Raw genomic sequence first — 18,273 nt, 5'->3', positions numbered from 1 at the left:
TTGGATTAAGCCCCATTTACACTCGGCTGCCGAATGATCGAACTTATGTACGTATGTTATTTCAGTAGATCAAACATTTGCTCTGTCAATGTTTGTATTACTCTCATCGATCGCGATCTACTTTATAGTTCTTAAAACAAATAGCTAGACACTTGGACAAGTATGAAAAAGTCTCAAAATATATAAACAAACAATCGTTTATTAATAATATTCGAACAAGTAGTGGAAAACTTTATTCTGTGATCGTCAAATTCTGAAAGTATTTCAGTAGCTCAATTATGTGTATTTTTATCAGGCAACATATTAAATGGTCAGTTTGTTTCAATAAATGGTCAGTGACTATTACGAAAATTTAATGAAGATAACGTAGGCACATACTATAGATAAAAAAAACTGAAAAACCTTGTAACGAACGATCATTATATTATTTTAAGTACTTTTTGACAAACAATTGTCAAGCAGTAAGTGATCGATTATATAACTTACTGATCATCTATTTACTGACCAAATCAAATGAAGCTGCTGCCCAAATAAATACAAGCCTATTGTGCATCACAAATTTTTTACTTTAATATTGAATCTGATTATAAGATTCAATCTTATATACAGCTGATTAAATATTAAAAATAGAAAGTGACTTGGTTCAAACGAGTTTGTACAATTTTCCGTTTTATATTCATTTTTGGATTTTTTTGTTTGTTAAAATACTCATCCTGTTGATTCAGTTTTGATCTTTTCTGTAAATTGAATTTGATAAATTTTACTATTTTGGAATCAGTAAACCAAAACGTGATCTGTGCATTCAAATTATTATTATATTTGATAGGGAAAATTTGCATTAAAAAACACTTGGATTGAGCAAATAGTATGTTTATTTGAAACCATTTTTTTTTATGGTTCAACAAAAAAGAAAAAACATCTTTTATAATATACAAATTAATGATAACTCTCACAACACTCGTAAAAATAGCAATTTAATGGCAAATTTTGCAACAACTTACTTAAATTTATACATATATATATTTATAAAATTTGTCAATAATATTTCAATTTCATATTATTTATTATTTTTAATAAAACATTAATCTTTTTTTAAGTGCAGCCCTTATAGACGATATGCATACGAATACAATCACATTTATATTAAAAGGCATAATAAACATTAGAACTAACAAATTATAAATTTATTCGACCGTACCGAAAGTTCTGTCACGTTTTAGTCGATGTATTCCATACATTCAAGCTTGTGGAGAACGGAAAGAACTTTCGGAACGGCGTAAATGGAAGACTTTTTGATTTTGTCGTAAGGCACATATTTTACAATAATAAAATTCAAATCTTATATTACATACATAGTAGGTAGTGTGACTTATTTTTATCATATTTTACGATGTCGAAAAAAATATTAATACGGTGAAAATAATTCACTATCAGCGCAACAATGGCCATTTCTGAGAATGTTCACTACCTGTGGGTCTGTTTTTCGGTGTTAATTAACACCGATGAATCAGCAATAACCGACATGACCATGACCATGGCTAGATTGGTCCACAACAAGACCAGACCACGAATTCCTGGCCACCTACATGGAAATTCTCGCCCCGAAGTGGTTTTGTGAGACATCGTAAAGTACAAACATTTGACACTTTTGAATTCCAAACGATTTTAATCCTTATTTAAATAAAAATATCACAGTAACGCATTATATACAAAATTTTAGTCGGTATAAATAAAATTTGGAATCATATTAAAACAAGTCACACGAAAAATAAAATAAAAAAAACGACATAAGGTACACTTGTTAAGTAAAAGTTGATCCAACCGTTGTTTGAAGTTTTTCTTAAATAAAACACCCATTGAATCTTTTTTTCGTATCTGGAAATTTGATTTATTATTGACTTAATTTGCAAACATTTCAAGGTCAAATTTTTGCCATAAAAGTGAATTAACATATGTGTAGCAGCTATTATAGAAAGTTACGTTTATTATTTATGTAAATAGCTCCAAAATTAAAACAAATGAGTCAGTTGACTTTACAGTTTCTAGAAATGCTCATTAAGCGATTTTTTAGGCCATAAAAATTTAATAAATCTAAATTAGTATGATATCGTGTTTATGATATTATGTATGTATATCAAAATTTCCATACAAAATAAAGATATCCAAAGTTCAAATATAAAAAATGTATTTGATTAGAGAAAAAAATTCGATATAACCGTTGAATCAGCCGTTATATACATATATACGTGAAAACTGGCCCTTATTTTTATGATTTAAAATTAAATATGTTATAATAATAATTAAAAGGAACTCTTAATCGAAGCTTTACGCTCACATAAATCACGTTTGACTATCAAATTATTATTAATAAAAATATATATATACAATTAATTACGTACCGGCCGATGTCCTTATGTTAAAGTTCGCATGCGAATTTTAAAACTAAATATTTGAGCAGAGTGTGTGTCAAACGTCGTGGCGACGTTTGACGCGCACTCTAAAAACAAGGACGCATACTGAAAAATAAACATACAATTCATCATCGATCGATCGTTCAGTATGCGGTCCGCCTTATAAATTCTGAATTATGATATGATATATTCTCGATTTATTTAGAATACGTATAGATAAAAAATTGGCACTGAGAATCATTTTTGTTTCGATTTTATGTACAATTTTTGAATTTTACATGTTATTATAATATATTAACGCTTCCCAAGCTTACTTAGTATGGGAAACGCTATCTCTATCTATGTGTATAAAAAAATTACTGGCACTGTTGTTTACGAGCAATAATACAATCACCAAGGTCTCCAAGGTTTGTCATCTTCGTGTGGTTGATCGCACGATTTCCTTCTCGTGACTAATGCCAGAGGTGCATCGGGGCTGGCAGGAGGCAATTCCGACGTGGTCGAAGAAGCAGACGAAGACGAAGAAGATGAGGAAGACGACGAGGAAGCAGTGGATGACGCCGAAGCAGCCGAAGCAGTCCTCGCAGGTATAGGTATCAAAGTAGGCAATGGAGAGGAAGATGGAGGTTGAGCCGGAAGAACCAGAGCAATGTCTCCGTTGGGCAATCTTGTGGGTACTAATTGAAGCCCAGCTCCGGTAGTTAGGAATATGTTCGTTGGAGATGTGTGTTGCTGAGTCGGTGTCTGGGTTTGGGCAGCGTTGTGGGACGTGGCCAAGCAAGAGGCCAAATGTTGGAGAAGTCTCCTCCTCACTGCTGGGTCTAGGCCTGGGAATCTGCCCACCTCACCAGCACATTCTGTGAAGCCTGCTCTGAACTTGTTGAGCACTGCTGGGTCGGCGGCTGCTCTCTGCCTCTGAAGTGCTTCCAAATGTCTCACCGTCATCTCGAGGATGTCAGCCTTTTCTAATTTGGAATGACGGGCTGGCTGCAAAGAAGCAAAAGAAAAGTGTTAAAGTGGTTGATGTTGAAATTTATCGGCAGACAAGTCGTTAACAATATGTCAGTCATGGGGTTTTCTCAACTTTTCAGCGAACAGGTATGGTTTTAAGATAAAATCGGTCTTGATCGTAGTTGTAATTGGCTCTGTCCTCAAAATATTATGATTATAAGCAAGATAATTTAATGTAACAATTAGTCGACATTGCTTAAGCGGATGAAAGTTGGAAAATAATCTGCTCTGATACCTTCCAAAAGTCGTATACTATACATATATAATATATGGGTCTACGTGACGAGACAGAATGTTAAACGACAGAAAACGCAAATATCGGAAGGCAAAGATCGAAAATCGAAAGATCTTAAGTCGAAAGATCAAAAAAAAAAGATGCATGGTAAACGGTACATACATTCTGCGCGCGCACATTAATACGGGAGGAAAAGCCTGTTCCTCTTGTTCCTGTTGTATCCTGCTCGCGCAAATTACGTGAGTATGTACCGTTTACCATGCTCCATTTTTTTTTGATCTTTCGATTTTCGATCTTTGCCTTCCGATATTTGCGTTTTCTGTCGTTTAAAATTCTGTCTCGTCACGGAGACCGATAATATACAATGTACATATATTATACATACATATATAGATATCAGATTACCTAAACACAATCTGCTTTAGATCGTTGACTTTAGAGAATCTTTAATTAATATTATGCATTATGAGCATTTATTGTAAATAAGTTTTTGAGTTTTTTTCCTATCATGCTGTACATTGACATTAGAATAATATAATACTATGATTACTAACAAAATTATATTAAAATTGTAAAATAGAAAATGATCAGTAGATCAGTAGCTATTAAAATAGATATAAGATGTATTGTGAACATAATTTAATAATAATAAAAAGCATTTAAAAATCAAATATATAGATTTCAAATTTGGTGATTGTAAATTGGAAACGAAATTATAAGTTGGACTCCGGGTCGATCGTTTCCTATCAGAGTTTGCCAATTTTTCTGATTTAATTGTTGGAACGGTTCCTCCATTAAATTGGCTAAAAGCCTTCCTACCCACTATGACACCACTATTTGAATATGACTTGTGTACAGTAAAATTTCTAGTTTTTCAGTGTCTTGTGTAATAAAAATGCTGCATTGTTTGTAATTAATTGGCCAGGAAGGCGCATTGGGGTTTGCCTGTTAGGCATTCCTAGTATATATGTGTATATGTATGTAAAATAAATAAATATGTACAAAGTTTAAAAGTAAATTGCTTTTATGCATTACGAAAATTTGCAACGCTGAAACATCGCACGAAACTGAATGGTTAAAGTGGATGAAGTTTTGTGATCGTGAGATGATTCGACCTTGAAATTTTGACCGCAATTGAATTTGACAAAATATAATCATAAATAAAATATAATATAACATAATCATTTCTAATTGGATTCGTTGTAATGTACATATACATATTTGCGTACGACGTATGTATGTATGTATGTCATAGCTTGAGACTACGTAAGATTTGTCTACGAGAGAATGTTCAATCATTAGATTGGGCAGTTCATCCGTCATTGTTCGAAGTACGCATGGAAGTTACATGCAAAGATAAAAACAATCGATATGAATAATTCATTTTGGGCAATCGGTGGACATTCACGCGCTGATGACGATAATGATAATGATGATGATGATGATGATGCTGATGAATCAGGTGAAGACAATCGGCGATCGCTCGAGGTGGCCCCCGCGTGAGTTCACGCTCCATTTATCATGTTGTTAAATTTTAATGGGCAGTTTGTGGGAACGAGAAAAAAATTCGAACGTTTCCGTTGATGCGAAAGAGACAAAAGGCATACGTGAGTATGGACGTTTCACGCACGCGTGATTTGATGTGAAAAATCTGCACAACAACGTGATCTCAGAAGGAGATAAGACCAGGGGTTGTCAACTGTGATGTATTCAAGACAGTCGATTGTTTTTTGATCAAGAGTTTGTTGGACGATGACGTGTTGTATGGCTTAATAATAGGTAATCAGCAGAATAGACTAATGGTTAGCATATAATTAGATTTGGGGGTATTGGTGACTCCAAATCAATCGTTTCTTATCAGAGTTTGACACTTTTATCTGAACATTATTGAAACGGTTCCTCAAAATTGGCAAAAACATATTTTCCTGTTGTCACAAATCTTCTGTATTTATTGTGTGTTTAATTTGTAAAATTTTTGTACGAAATCCATTTCTCAATGGAGTACTTCTGTAATTAATTGTTATTTCGTATTCTTCAGCTAATGGAAATACAGTAGCTGAAGTGTAATAATAAAATTCTGCATTGTTTGTAATTAATTATCCAGGAAGGCACATTGATTTTGAAGACACTTGACAGTCTTCCTGTCAAGCCAATGTAAAATAAAAATAAAATAATGCTTTGAACAAAGTGGTCCCGGGTTCAAATCCCACTGGTTTTTGCTGGCCAGACCTTGGATTTGTGACTCCAGGTCGATCGTTTCCTATCAGAGTTTGTCAATTCATCTGATTTTCATTGAAACGGTTCCGACGAATTGGTAACCTTACCAAAAATTCGCGAGTTTTCAGCAATCTCGAATTTCGCTGAATTGTATAAAATGCTACAAATTTACAGATTTGACCATAGATGTCTCTGTGGATGTTAATTGATGTGTATTAACTTTGTAGAATAATTCTTGTATCCAGTGGTGTCGCCCCAATTTTGTTTCCAATAATATTATTTCGAAAAATATGTAGATATATATACGTGTTTTATAATCTAAGGCACTAAATACATGACAGTTCATTAAATTTTCAAGGTTTGTATAATTTTTAACAAAAATTATATAAATTTTTAGATTAAATAACGGGTTCAAGGAAACTTTTGATTTTTAACATCGGGTTTCCGGAAACCCATGGAAACCATTAGGGTGACACCACTGCTTGTATCAAATGTACATACAATGTTTCTATCCAGGAAAGCGCATTGGGGCTACGTGTTAGGCCTTCCTGGTATGAATTAAAAAAAAATATACATATATACTTCGCACATAATAGCAGTATAGCTCGGTGGTTACTTTGATGTTAGGCCTTCCTGGTATAAATTAAAAAATATATATGTATATGTAGCCTGCTTATGTAGAATCAATTGTACTGTTCACTCATTGGGAAGAATAAAGACTAATATTATTTCATTGTTTTGGGTACGCAGTCTTGCCAATAAAGTTGATTATCAAAAAAAAACGACACGAAAATTAAAAGTTATTCCAACGCGTATTTAATACAATACAGTCCGGTCACGTCTATTTACGTTACTTTACTTTTAATTAATCTACCTGCGCCATTAAAACTTCAAGGTTCGTTTTATCGGCGTAATGTCACGTTTCGCTATTGTTATCGCAATCACCGGTTATGTTTATTGCACGGCTCGAATGTCGTTCTCAACACATTCCAGCTCGAAATTTACAATAACGTCAAAAGGTTGGCCGTCGCCGTTTCGAAATCGTAAGATCGAAGAGGCAGATCCTCGGATTACCCGAGAGATATAAAGTTACCGACGAAATGAAGTGTATGAAAGGATGGAAGCGAAAAAAAACGAAAGGGAAAGGATCGCCCATGGTGGTTATGGCCGTTGTATTGTTAAATATCTGCGAAACGATAAAAGTAGAGAGTAATAATTGGGCACTTACGTCTTTCTTCATCGCGTCCAAGATTAAAGTTTTCAATTCGTTCAGGCAATTGTTTATTCTTGCCCTTCTTCGCTTTTCCATGATCGGTTTGTTGCTCTGTAAAGAACAGAAGAAAAAACGATTAAAATCAATATTTCATTAAAGATTCGGATACGACTGGCTCATTTTTATTTTATTACATTTTATACCAGGAATGCCTTACAGGTAAATCCCAATTCGCCTTCCTGGCCAATTACAAACAATACAACATTTTTAATTGCACACAAGTCGCTGAATTACGAGACAATGAAAACTCGCAAATTAACGAGACATCTATGAATTGTACATGAATTTTATTGTACATTAATCATACTCAAATAATGGTGACACAGTAGGTAGGAAGGTTTTGAGCCAATTATTAAGAAGGAGCCGTTTCAAAAATGAAATCAGAGAAAATTGGCAAACTCTGATAGGAAGCGATCGACCTGGAGTGACAAATATCCAGGTCTGACCAGCAGCACTACAGATATACTCAGAAAATTTCTTTCTAATGGAGGTCAGCTCATGGGATCGAACCCGGCGCCTCTCGATGCTAAGCAGAAGCTTAACGACCGAGCTTTGCTTCTGGCAAAAGATATACATATGTTCACAATATATCTTTTGTCTATTTCAATAGCTACTGATCCAGACATTGTTTTCAATCGAGGTCAGCTCATGGGATCGAACCCAGTGCCTCTCGGTGTTAGGCAAAAGCTTCACGACCGAGCTATGCTGCTGGCTCATGACTTTATCTATAAACTTCGTATCAAAAACAAAATTCGATAGTGACGCAAATATACAAAAAATTCGGATGTGACCAATCCACGACTTAATTTATGTATTTGAGGAATATAAGAAGGATAAAAAACAAAATTCGATAATTAAACATACATACACGTTCACACAGACTATATAGCTATGAGAGCATCTTCGATACAAATTGAGCGTAAATGTAGGGAAACTTACACGAGACAAAAGTTATACTTCCGGTTGTCGGATTTTGTTCAAATTATTTTTATTACTTAAAACCACTACATATAAAATATCAAGAAAATAAAAAATAATTTAAAAGGTCAAAATAAAATAATGAAATATTGTTTTATAAAAAATGACTACTTCCGGCTTACGAATTCTGACCAAAACCTTGTCAACTCTAAGTTAGTAGATAAAGAAGAGAAAATAAATTTTCAGCTTGATACGTTCAGTATGTGGAAAAAATCGTGTGGTGACAACATTTTTGACTTTTCTAGGAGGAAAAGAACCCACTTCCGGTTTATTAAATTGGATAATTTTTTTTTATTTTCATCACATTGATACAAGGATTATACTTGAATTTTCTCGTGAAGAGCACGCATGTTTAAGGGGTCCAGAAAAAATAGAGGAAGAAAAATCAAACAAGAGTAAACTGCCGTTTGACGGGTTCTCACCGAATTTCATATTTAACTTGGTATTAAGTTTAAACTCATATATTTCATATTTATGGAAATTCATATTTTTTAGACGATAAAAATAATTGTCATGTTATGGACAGCAGAACTTACAGTAATATAATTAAAGACCTTGCATTTAATCATATTGTAATAATATTATGCAGTTAAATAAGAAATAATTAAAAAAAAATAAAGAAATTATTTTACGTCCTTACAATGTTACAACACATTGCGCGAATGTGACAGCACGCTCGGTTCTCGCAAGTCTCACGCTACATCGGATCGAATATAAATAAAACATTATTTAAAAACCAAAAAAGTGTAGTCATTCAAAACTTCAACTATCGATACTTTGCATATAAATCGTGTAATTATTTCCCCGTGTATTAGCAAAAAAAGTTTTGTTGGCGCTCATTTGTATGAATAATTCAAAGGTCTTTGTATAATGCTTGGTTTCACGACATAGTTAAGCGATCACGCAAATTTTGCGTCGCCGCTACAATTACAATTGTTTACTTGAGCGGCGGCACGGATGCGAGTGTGTTAACGACTTGCACGCCGCTCGCAATAACTCGCCGTTTTCCTGTTTACTGCGAATGGTTAATTGTGATTTTTCTCGTTTATCGAAGTGCAAGAATCACGTTTCTCGCATTAAAATAATTATCGGAGCTCCGGTCACTGCGATGACGCCTCTCGGTCACGATCTTTTAAAAAACACAGAAACAGAGGAGGCCAAAAAAAAATGCTAACAACATATTCACGACCGAAATGTGCACACGGTACGTGCACTTGCGCTTTTATCGGCTTGCGGCATGTGCAAAATGTTGCACGAAAAAAATAAAAGGTGTATTAACTCGTACGTAATTGAGTGTCTTTGGTTTTGGCAGTGAATGATTGATGACGATGACGTCGACGACGTGATGTGTGCGAAATCGTTCGAAGTATCATTAGTGTCATTAATTATTGGGTAATTGGTTTTGCAAATCGGTCTGCGTGTTTCTTGCATTGAATGCAGTTGCGAGTCTAATACTAATACTTGTAGACTTTGATCAGTTTGAGGTTTAGCAGTTGGTTTGAAATTCAATATGGACTTGATTTCTAGTTAGGGCTGTCTTAAAATTGTGTTTTTTTTTTGTTTAATGCTAGAAGTTTAGAGCCTAGAATACATTGGATGAAATGAGTGAGGGACAATGCGCGAAGACAGTATGCAAACAAGTATGTTAGCAACAATATCCTCGGGTGAGGTTTATGTAGGGCCAACCCTTACTTAACCTAACCTATCCTAACTTTTAAATAATACTAACCCTAACAATATAATCTTAAATGAATAAAACCAACACTGAAAATGTAACTGGTTATGATTTCATTGAAACGTCAGTGAAAATATATTTTCACTTGTAATATAATTTCACTGTGACACTATGATTAATGTACAATAAAAATGTATGTTCATAGATGTCTCATTAGTTTTTAGAGTTTTCAGTGTCTCGTAATTCAGCGACATGTGTAATAAAAATGCGGCATTGTTTGTAATTGACCATTCCTTTCAGGCAGGTTAGGCCTTCCTGGTATATTTGTATATATGTATTTAAAAATAAAATTTTATTTTAATTCGTGTATCAATTCCTTTTCAGACCCCCCCGTGGAAATCAACGGGCACAACACTAGTTGGTTATAAAAACCATAAGAGACTGAAATAAACCCAAATACGTTCAATCCTTTCGCAATCACAATACAAAATCATGCTCACCCACTCCAGTTCAAATCATCAAAGTACACATTAGATAAGATTGAAGGCAAGTCTCAACCTTTTAATGTCAATTAAAAAGTAGGTACGCATGTGTCGGTGAGCAACGCGACGATGCTTATCACGAGACACGGTGATTTTTTTCCAACGTTTACAGACGATAAGTGTTAATGGTATCGTCATGTCCTCGTGCACCGATAACCATCGGCCGCTATCACTGTTCAAATAGCTATAGTACACCTGTGGCTCGCATTCGTTAGATCATCGCCAATTGTTTTCCTTGGACGGGGTATCGAATGTCCCCAGCGCCTCTTGGGACTATTATCCGACCGAGCTAGCTGGCTTCGTCCCAACAGTCCTGGGCGGCTTGGGCGACCGCCAGGCGCCGGCTAAATACGCGCTTTGAGAACCGCCGAAAAAAAATGACAAAGACCCATGATCTATTACGGATAGGACCTTTGAAAGACACCTCGGGGGTGTTGGCGAAATATTGCCAATTTTTTTTCGACATGACTCTTCGCCTTCGTGACGAAATCTACGGCCAAAGTTTCAGCACGGTCACAAAAAGGTGGACTCATCGATTTGAGCGTTTCTTTTTCACTTTTTGACGGATATTTTTATATGGAACGGATATTTATAAGTATACGGAACAATACGTCTATTATTAAGAACAGAAGACAATCAAATAGAAGAAACAAAAAAAAACAGAAAACAGAAAAAACAAACAGATACATAGAAGGAACAATCAACACTAATATTTTTTGGTTTGTCATATTGAAACTAGTGATAAGCCCGATCAAATATCATCGAACGCATTACTAGAATTAAATTTTAAAATTTATATTCATACGAACAGACAACTTCTTAAATCCAAAAATATTTTGGATTTAAAAGAATGGTACCCAAGCTAATGAAAAAGGGTGAAATGATGGTGGCAATAAAGATGATTGCACGAAATAAAATAAAAAACAGTGTGGGGTGAGATGAATGAGAGTTCCGTAAAATGACGAATTCAAGCGTGTTAGGGGAGGCTTCATCCAATAGTGGATGGTGGATGATAAAATGAATGATGATATAGTATAAATGTACGAAAAAGAGCATTTTTATTTATTTAGAGCCGAATTTCAAATTCTTGATTAATTTCAACGCATTCAAGTTGTCAGTAGAAGGCTCACGGGTTCGAAACCCACCCAGGACGATTTTTTTTGGATTTTTTTTAATCATATGTTATATACGACATATGTACAACCAAACTCATATATAAAAATAAAATAAATAAAAGTATTATTTATGTAATAACGTTACCAGAAAAAAACGACCTGTTAAATATGTATATAACATTTGACTAATAATACTACGCAATAGTTTGTTGTCGTCTTCGAGAGGTTATAGAAATATAAATTAAGAAAACTGTTGAGTTTTACAAATATTTAATTTAACTACATATCTCAATTCATTAGATAAGATCATCAAATTTTAACAGGTAATGGTCAGTCCAAATTTTGTTTATTTATGTATACACATATGCAAATAATCGTACGTATGTAATAATACGTTAGTAAAACAGAACAAGGCTTTAAGGTTTAAAACAACAATAAAAAGTTTCGGTATTGTAGCTGAATAAAACATAAATGTCAGATAAATTTATTATCTTACATTTTTTCATGATTATAAATTTTTTCATGATGGTTAAATTGTTAAACCAGATGAGCTTGAAAGCTTTCAAAATATAAAACAAATTAAAACCACCCATCTCCTGTCAAAGTTTATGAACAATTGTTAAGACAGTTCTATGAAGCATCGATCTCTAATCCATTCCCATACTTTTCGATTCAGAAGGCAAACGAAAAACCATTAAAACCAAGATACAACTCCACAGCACATACATAGTATACGATGAAGTACTATTTGTATCTATTGATACTATTTGTATCAATCATTCATCAAACAGTTGAATTATTGAAATGTCGATGCACTTGTGGCACTCGATTTAATTCAATTTCTATCACTGGCAATTGATAGAAATTCGTTGATGATCAACGACCATGAGTGTGGGTGGACATGTCGAAAATTAAATGGCTTGAGACAACTGTGCAATAGGGCCCCCGGATCAGATTGGTTGTGGTGCGCGTGCCACAGTTTGGGTTCAGCTGGGTCTGGGGGATTGTCTGTCGTTTTGAGGTGCCACAATGAGTGGCGGTGACTGTACAAACGTCTGATGGCCACAAAAAGCAGAGATGAGACGAGACGAGACGAGACACTGGCCAAGTTGGCTCAGGTCCAAGCAGACTGGCGCGTGCTATGCCACGCGCTCCACTAGGTGTTTAGACCACACTCGTATACTTAATATTATACGAGACGTCAGACAATTGAATAACACACACACATGAGTAATTCGCATCCGTGTGGACCATCGTGCGTGAGAAAATTAGAAGATGGGTCTTAGTTTCGAAGCAGAATGACGCAAAAGTACATATGGATATACATGTTAAGAACAGTTATCGGCATTGGGACGATACTTTTTGCACAAAAAAATGGTTCACTATTGTCAACCGTGGTTTTTCGATCTCTTGCTTTGTAAACTAATGGAGCGGTCTTGGGGCTCATAAGTTATGAGCCCCAAGACCGCTCCATAAGGTTATGAGTCATAACCTTATGGAGCGGTCTTGGGGCATTGAGTCATTACTAGTCACCGGACCCAGAAGGTGCCGCGTATTGTTCAAAGGTTGTAAATGCATTGTTAAAGGTTTGCCGAACCTTTTTTACAAAGGATTTACAACAATGGAACAATGGATAGCACTGTGACTATCCTACCTCTACTCATTACCTTAGTTATGAGCAAAGATCGGTGGACAAGCTTATTTTGTCCACAAAAATAGTTCACTATTGTCAATAACTATTATCCAAAGTTTGACAATAGTAATTGTACGTAAAAGAATCCTGGCCGCGGATCTCTGGTTACAACTAAGCTTCGGCGCGACCCTGCGCACCCTTATTCATTTTTATGGTGAACCTTTTTTTTGCTCAATAGCTTTGTAGTTTGCTCTTTCCTGGAAAAAAGCCCCAAAACTCCCATTTTTTGTTCAAAAAGCACGCTCCCACGTCTATTTCTGGTTATAATTAAAGGGCGGAAAGGAAAAGTGCCGTTCAGTGTTAATTTTTCGCTGTGCTTTGTTAAATTTTATGAAAAACCTTTTTTTTTTCACTCTAGGTTTGTATATAGACCCAAAACGCCCCGATTCCTGGAAAAAGCACGCTTCCTATCCGCCCTTTAGTTATAAGTTATAACTAAAGGGCGTTATAACTCTGGTACTTAGTTATAACTTATAACTAGAGGTAGGATAGTCACAGTGCTATCCATTGTTCCATTGTTGTAAATCCTTTGTAAAAAAGGTTCGGCAAACCTTTAACAATGCATTTACATCCTTTGAACAATACGCGGCACCTTCTGGGTCCGGTGACTACTTATAACTAGTCACCGGAGCCTGAGGGGGCCGTTAATTGTTCAAAGGTTGTAAATGCATTGTTAAAGGTTTGCCGAACCTTTTTTACAAAGGATTTACAACAATAGAACAATGAATAGCACTGTGACTATCCTACCTCTACTTATAACTAATGACCAGAGGTAGGCGTTTTGTCGATGCTTTCGGCAAAAAAAAATGGTTCACTATTGTCAACCATGTTTTTTGGCTCTCTTGCTTTGACCAATAATGGAGCGGTCTATTGTTATTTGAAAAGGACCAAGCAAACGCCTAAGTCTACATATATGTATATGACATATTGGTTTGAGCTAGCGAGTTTATAAATTCTGCTATATGAATTTGAATGTAAAACTACAGTTTTCAATGTAAAACTATAGATTTAAAGAAAGAAAAAAAACTGTAGGTTTAGAGATGATTAAAAAATGATTCTTATGGTAATCTAATTCAGACCGTACTGTTTGGAAGAGGTCGAACTTTTCAACTTTTACCCGCCTGAGTAACGCCGGGTTATTCGGCTATTTAGAAAAAGTATGTCTGCTTAACATGTATGTATGTTAGTTTTTCTATCTAAAATCCTTTAAGAAATCGATAAATCGATCGTTCATAACAAATAATTTCAATTTCAACCGGAAAATCTTATTGAACTGTTGAGAATCCCTCAAATACCCTGAATTTTTAATCAATTATTTTATTCTTTTCTGTCTTTTTTATAAATGATCATTTTAAAAAGATTATAAATATAAGATAAATTTATTTCGTGACAAATTGAAAAAAATTGATAAGAATAATCATGTCGAAATTTCTTTAATTACATACATACTACCTTTATATTTCATTTCAGTAGATTTTGCAGTAGGCAAACTCTACCTATCGATTACAATTGATCAAAAACCTTGTTATCATTTATGAACCTTGACTATGTGCGATTGCTATTGGTCAAAGCATCTTAGCTGACAAATAGAAATCGCAAATTTTTCTCCCCATTGCAAACCGCCATAAAAATTGAATATACATAGTTGGTGTAAAAACGTTTTTATACATTAAAAAAAATAGCTAAAATATGGACGTTTACGTAACAGTAGAATCATATATTTATAATAATAAATAATAAAAAGATTGAACTTCAGCCGTATTAAGAGTTGCAATAAGTTTAATTCATTAGCGCGTACAATATACATAAGTTGATTTTTTAAAAATAATTTGCCATTAATATATATACGAATATTACTGAGAAATAAATAATTTGAGCACACCACAAAAACAATTGCAAACTTCGTTCGAATATAACACATGTATGTAAAACTCATCAAAACGTGTTCCCAAACGTCCTATCCGATACTCCGTCTATAATACAATATAATATTATATTTCGTAAGAGTATATAATAAAAATATATATAAATATTAAAAAAAAATCCTACAGACGTCACCATTCATTTTGCAACGCGATACAAGCACTCGTAAATAATACATAAATATGCGAATTGATTGAAAACACGCATAAATAAATAATATATACGCGTTTAATATACACACGATAGCGGATAAATAATCCGGCTTTAACCGGTCGCAATTTTATGCGACAACAACACTGCAATTTCGATGTCACTTTGCATCCATATGTATGTACTATGTACATTGTATATTGGAAAATGTATATTTGCTCTCGAGGTTCGGGGCTTTCAAAAGCGACAAATACATTAAAATACCATTAGGAATTTTCCGACTGGTCAAATTGCATATTTTTCCATTTGTACCGTGGTAGTTTTCCACGCGAGATAATAACGTGCAGGATAAACACCGATGGGCACGTACACGTATATGTAATATCATCATTATGAAAATGATGACGCACATTGTACGAATTCATTCATGGGTATCGAGGGAAGTTGGAACAAAGCGAATAGTTTTTTTTAATTTTTTTATAAGAAGGAATCTTCTTACCCTTCTGGCTTCATTTGCAGCAGCCCTTTGGGCCTCCACTTGGGTGTTGGTGGTGCCCACTCCTGTCACCATCTTGATTTGTTATATTCGAAGCACTTTATAATGATCGATTCAATGTTTATTGTCAATAGTTTATAGCACTGGTTTAAATTGAACACTTTTCACAAGCTTTTTTAAGTCTGTTTGTATGATGAAAGTTGGCTCTGAAATAAAACAAATTAAAATACACATTAAAAATATGGTAATTGGATTATTCGTCACATTGCGGTGGTCACAAATACAATTTTTGCTATGATAACCGCGAATGCGGAATATTTGGCACTCTAGTTTTCGTTAGTATGATAGTTATCGTTAGTATCATGGACTTTTCGGCTGCTAGATGTTACGTTATATAGATTTTAGTGACTTTTGTGATCAATTTTTGTGACCAATGATCACAGCTCCATTGTGATCATTGGTCACAAAAGTATCATGGACAAAAGTAACATGGAAATTAGTATCATGGATTTTTCGGCTGCTAGATGTTCCGTTATATATGTAGATTTTAGTGACTTTTGTGATCAATTTTTGTGACCAATGATCACCGAACCTAAAAATATATATGATCGTGATCAATACTGGAAATCTTCAATAATATTGTTCGTTTTATTAAAAACAAAAAGTTCAAAGTCAATTCCGAACTTTTTATCGTATGACTAATTTAAATAAAACAATAATTATCGATTCGCATTCGTCACAGTTTAATTGTTTCGTTGCGAAATTTACATATAATATCAAATCTTAATCGAGCATTAAGTGTCGTCTTATGTATAAAATTCGAATTATTATTGTAGATATATCCAATAAAATATATTTAAATAACATTTCAGGAAAGATATTATCATTTGCTAAAAAAAATAAATTATTGTATATAAAAAGTAATATAAACTCACATAAAGTGAATAAAATTTGCTATATCTTCATTTATTTATACGAATATAAAATCAAAATTGAAATATTTTTAAACCAAAATATACAAATGTTGTTAGCATAAAATTTGGGCTTCAATATGTTTTTTTATCTCATCGTGCTTGTATGTACCTTTTTCTCCATTCGAAAAAAATTCAATGAATGTATTTATGTTGTGCATGCTTTGTTTTCAATACGTTTAAAATTATTAAAAAATTTGACTTGGGGGACGGAAGGTATTCATAACAATAACGTGTATTTAATAAAAAATGGTTAGTATTTAAATATTAAATATGTACGTATAAAAAAGGGAGAAACTTATAATGCGGAAAAATTGAATGAAATAAAAATAATTAATCGTCGAAATTTATAGTGCGTAAAAAATTGTACCTTGTTGATATTGTTCGGTTTACAGTTGGTACAGTTGACAGTTTAGAGGCCACGCGACCGGCACGCAACGCACTACCACACGCGCCGATACGCGTCGCGCGACTGAAGTTCGCGCCGCGCGCCACCGCTCGCGCAATAGTGGGGGTGGGGGCGCGGGAGGGGGTACAACACACGCTTCTGTCTCTCTCCCTGTCTCGCTCGCACTCTACCACATTCGCATGCGTCTGTCTCTGTCTATGCGCGAGCGTACGCTGAGCGCGTGCCGGAGACTGAGGCGCGCGCCAAGTGCCGTGCACGCAATCGACTCACCGCCGACCTGCGCAATTAGCGCCACCGCTCGAATCTATCTCTATCTGCCTATTCAATTTTTATGCGCGTGCGCATTTGTCAAATCAACAATTTCGGCAATCTAATTTGCGCAATTTACATTTGTATGGGGTTTTTTCGTTGTGCAAACTCTTTAGTTTTTATACAAATTTTACACTTTTTTTTTAATAAAGAAAGAAGCTTATTTACATATTTATTTATTTTATTATCAATCTATATATATATATATATGTTACGCCGAATCCGTGAAATTGTCTATGACACGCATTCGGCAAGAGAATTGCCGAATGCGTGAAAAATGCAAGCACGTTGCCCAGTTCACGGATTCGGCAAATTCTTTGCCGAATGCGTGAACTGGACAGCGTGTAATATTATAACCAAGTGTCAAAGTGACAGCTGAATGAGGATGTTAATTTAGTTTAATTTACATATTATTATGTATAATATGACTAGATACATATGTTTCGATTATCTCATAAGACTTGTACATAAATTAATGCTATTTTTTTATACATTTTGATCAATATTTTAACAGTCGGAATTTTATACCTTTTGAAGAATCAGTATTATATTATAAATATTTAATTTCATTACACATGTCCCAGAACATAGCTCTCGGCTTCACCGACCAGACCAAATGTATAAAAATGTGAACGACTAAGAAATCACCGGGTGTGAAACGCTTAATCTAACTGCATATATCTCTCCGGAGTCCGGAGATACATTTGTCCGAAGGACCAAAACAGCCCTGCGTGACCTGAGCCATAGAACACTTTGTATTTTAACAAGCTTGTTTTCACCTCTCACTCATTGGTTTAATTACATACTTAATTCTATTACAGACAAACACTCTTTGAAGTCTTTGAGAATAGGCTAAAAATGTACC

At 34.5% G+C, this 18,273-nt stretch overlaps 2 protein-coding genes across 2 annotated transcripts in view; one reads left to right on the top strand and one right to left on the bottom strand.

Annotated features, from left to right (window-relative positions):
• The window catches only part of Ns4 (Nucleostemin 4), a 433,570-nt gene that overhangs the window by 161,167 nt on the left and 254,130 nt on the right, over positions 1-18,273 (top strand). The gene's annotated exons all lie outside the window — the stretch shown is intronic.
• Positions 853-17,164, bottom strand: LOC143912935 (protein hairy-like). Its single transcript, XM_077432398.1, has 4 exons — positions 17,061-17,164; positions 15,723-15,925; positions 7,103-7,198; positions 853-3,398 (listed from the first exon to the last, which is right to left on the bottom strand). The coding sequence occupies exons 2-4, from the start codon at positions 15,792-15,794 to the stop codon at positions 2,802-2,804; spliced, it is 765 nt and encodes a 254-aa protein (XP_077288524.1). The 5' UTR covers positions 15,795-15,925; positions 17,061-17,164; the 3' UTR covers positions 853-2,801.

This window comes from Arctopsyche grandis, chromosome 6 (genome assembly GCF_051622035.1).
Source record: "Arctopsyche grandis isolate Sample6627 chromosome 6, ASM5162203v2, whole genome shotgun sequence".
In the NCBI taxonomy this organism is placed as follows: Eukaryota; Metazoa; Arthropoda; class Insecta; order Trichoptera; family Hydropsychidae; genus Arctopsyche; species Arctopsyche grandis.
This window is presented reverse-complemented; position numbering and strand designations above follow the sequence as displayed.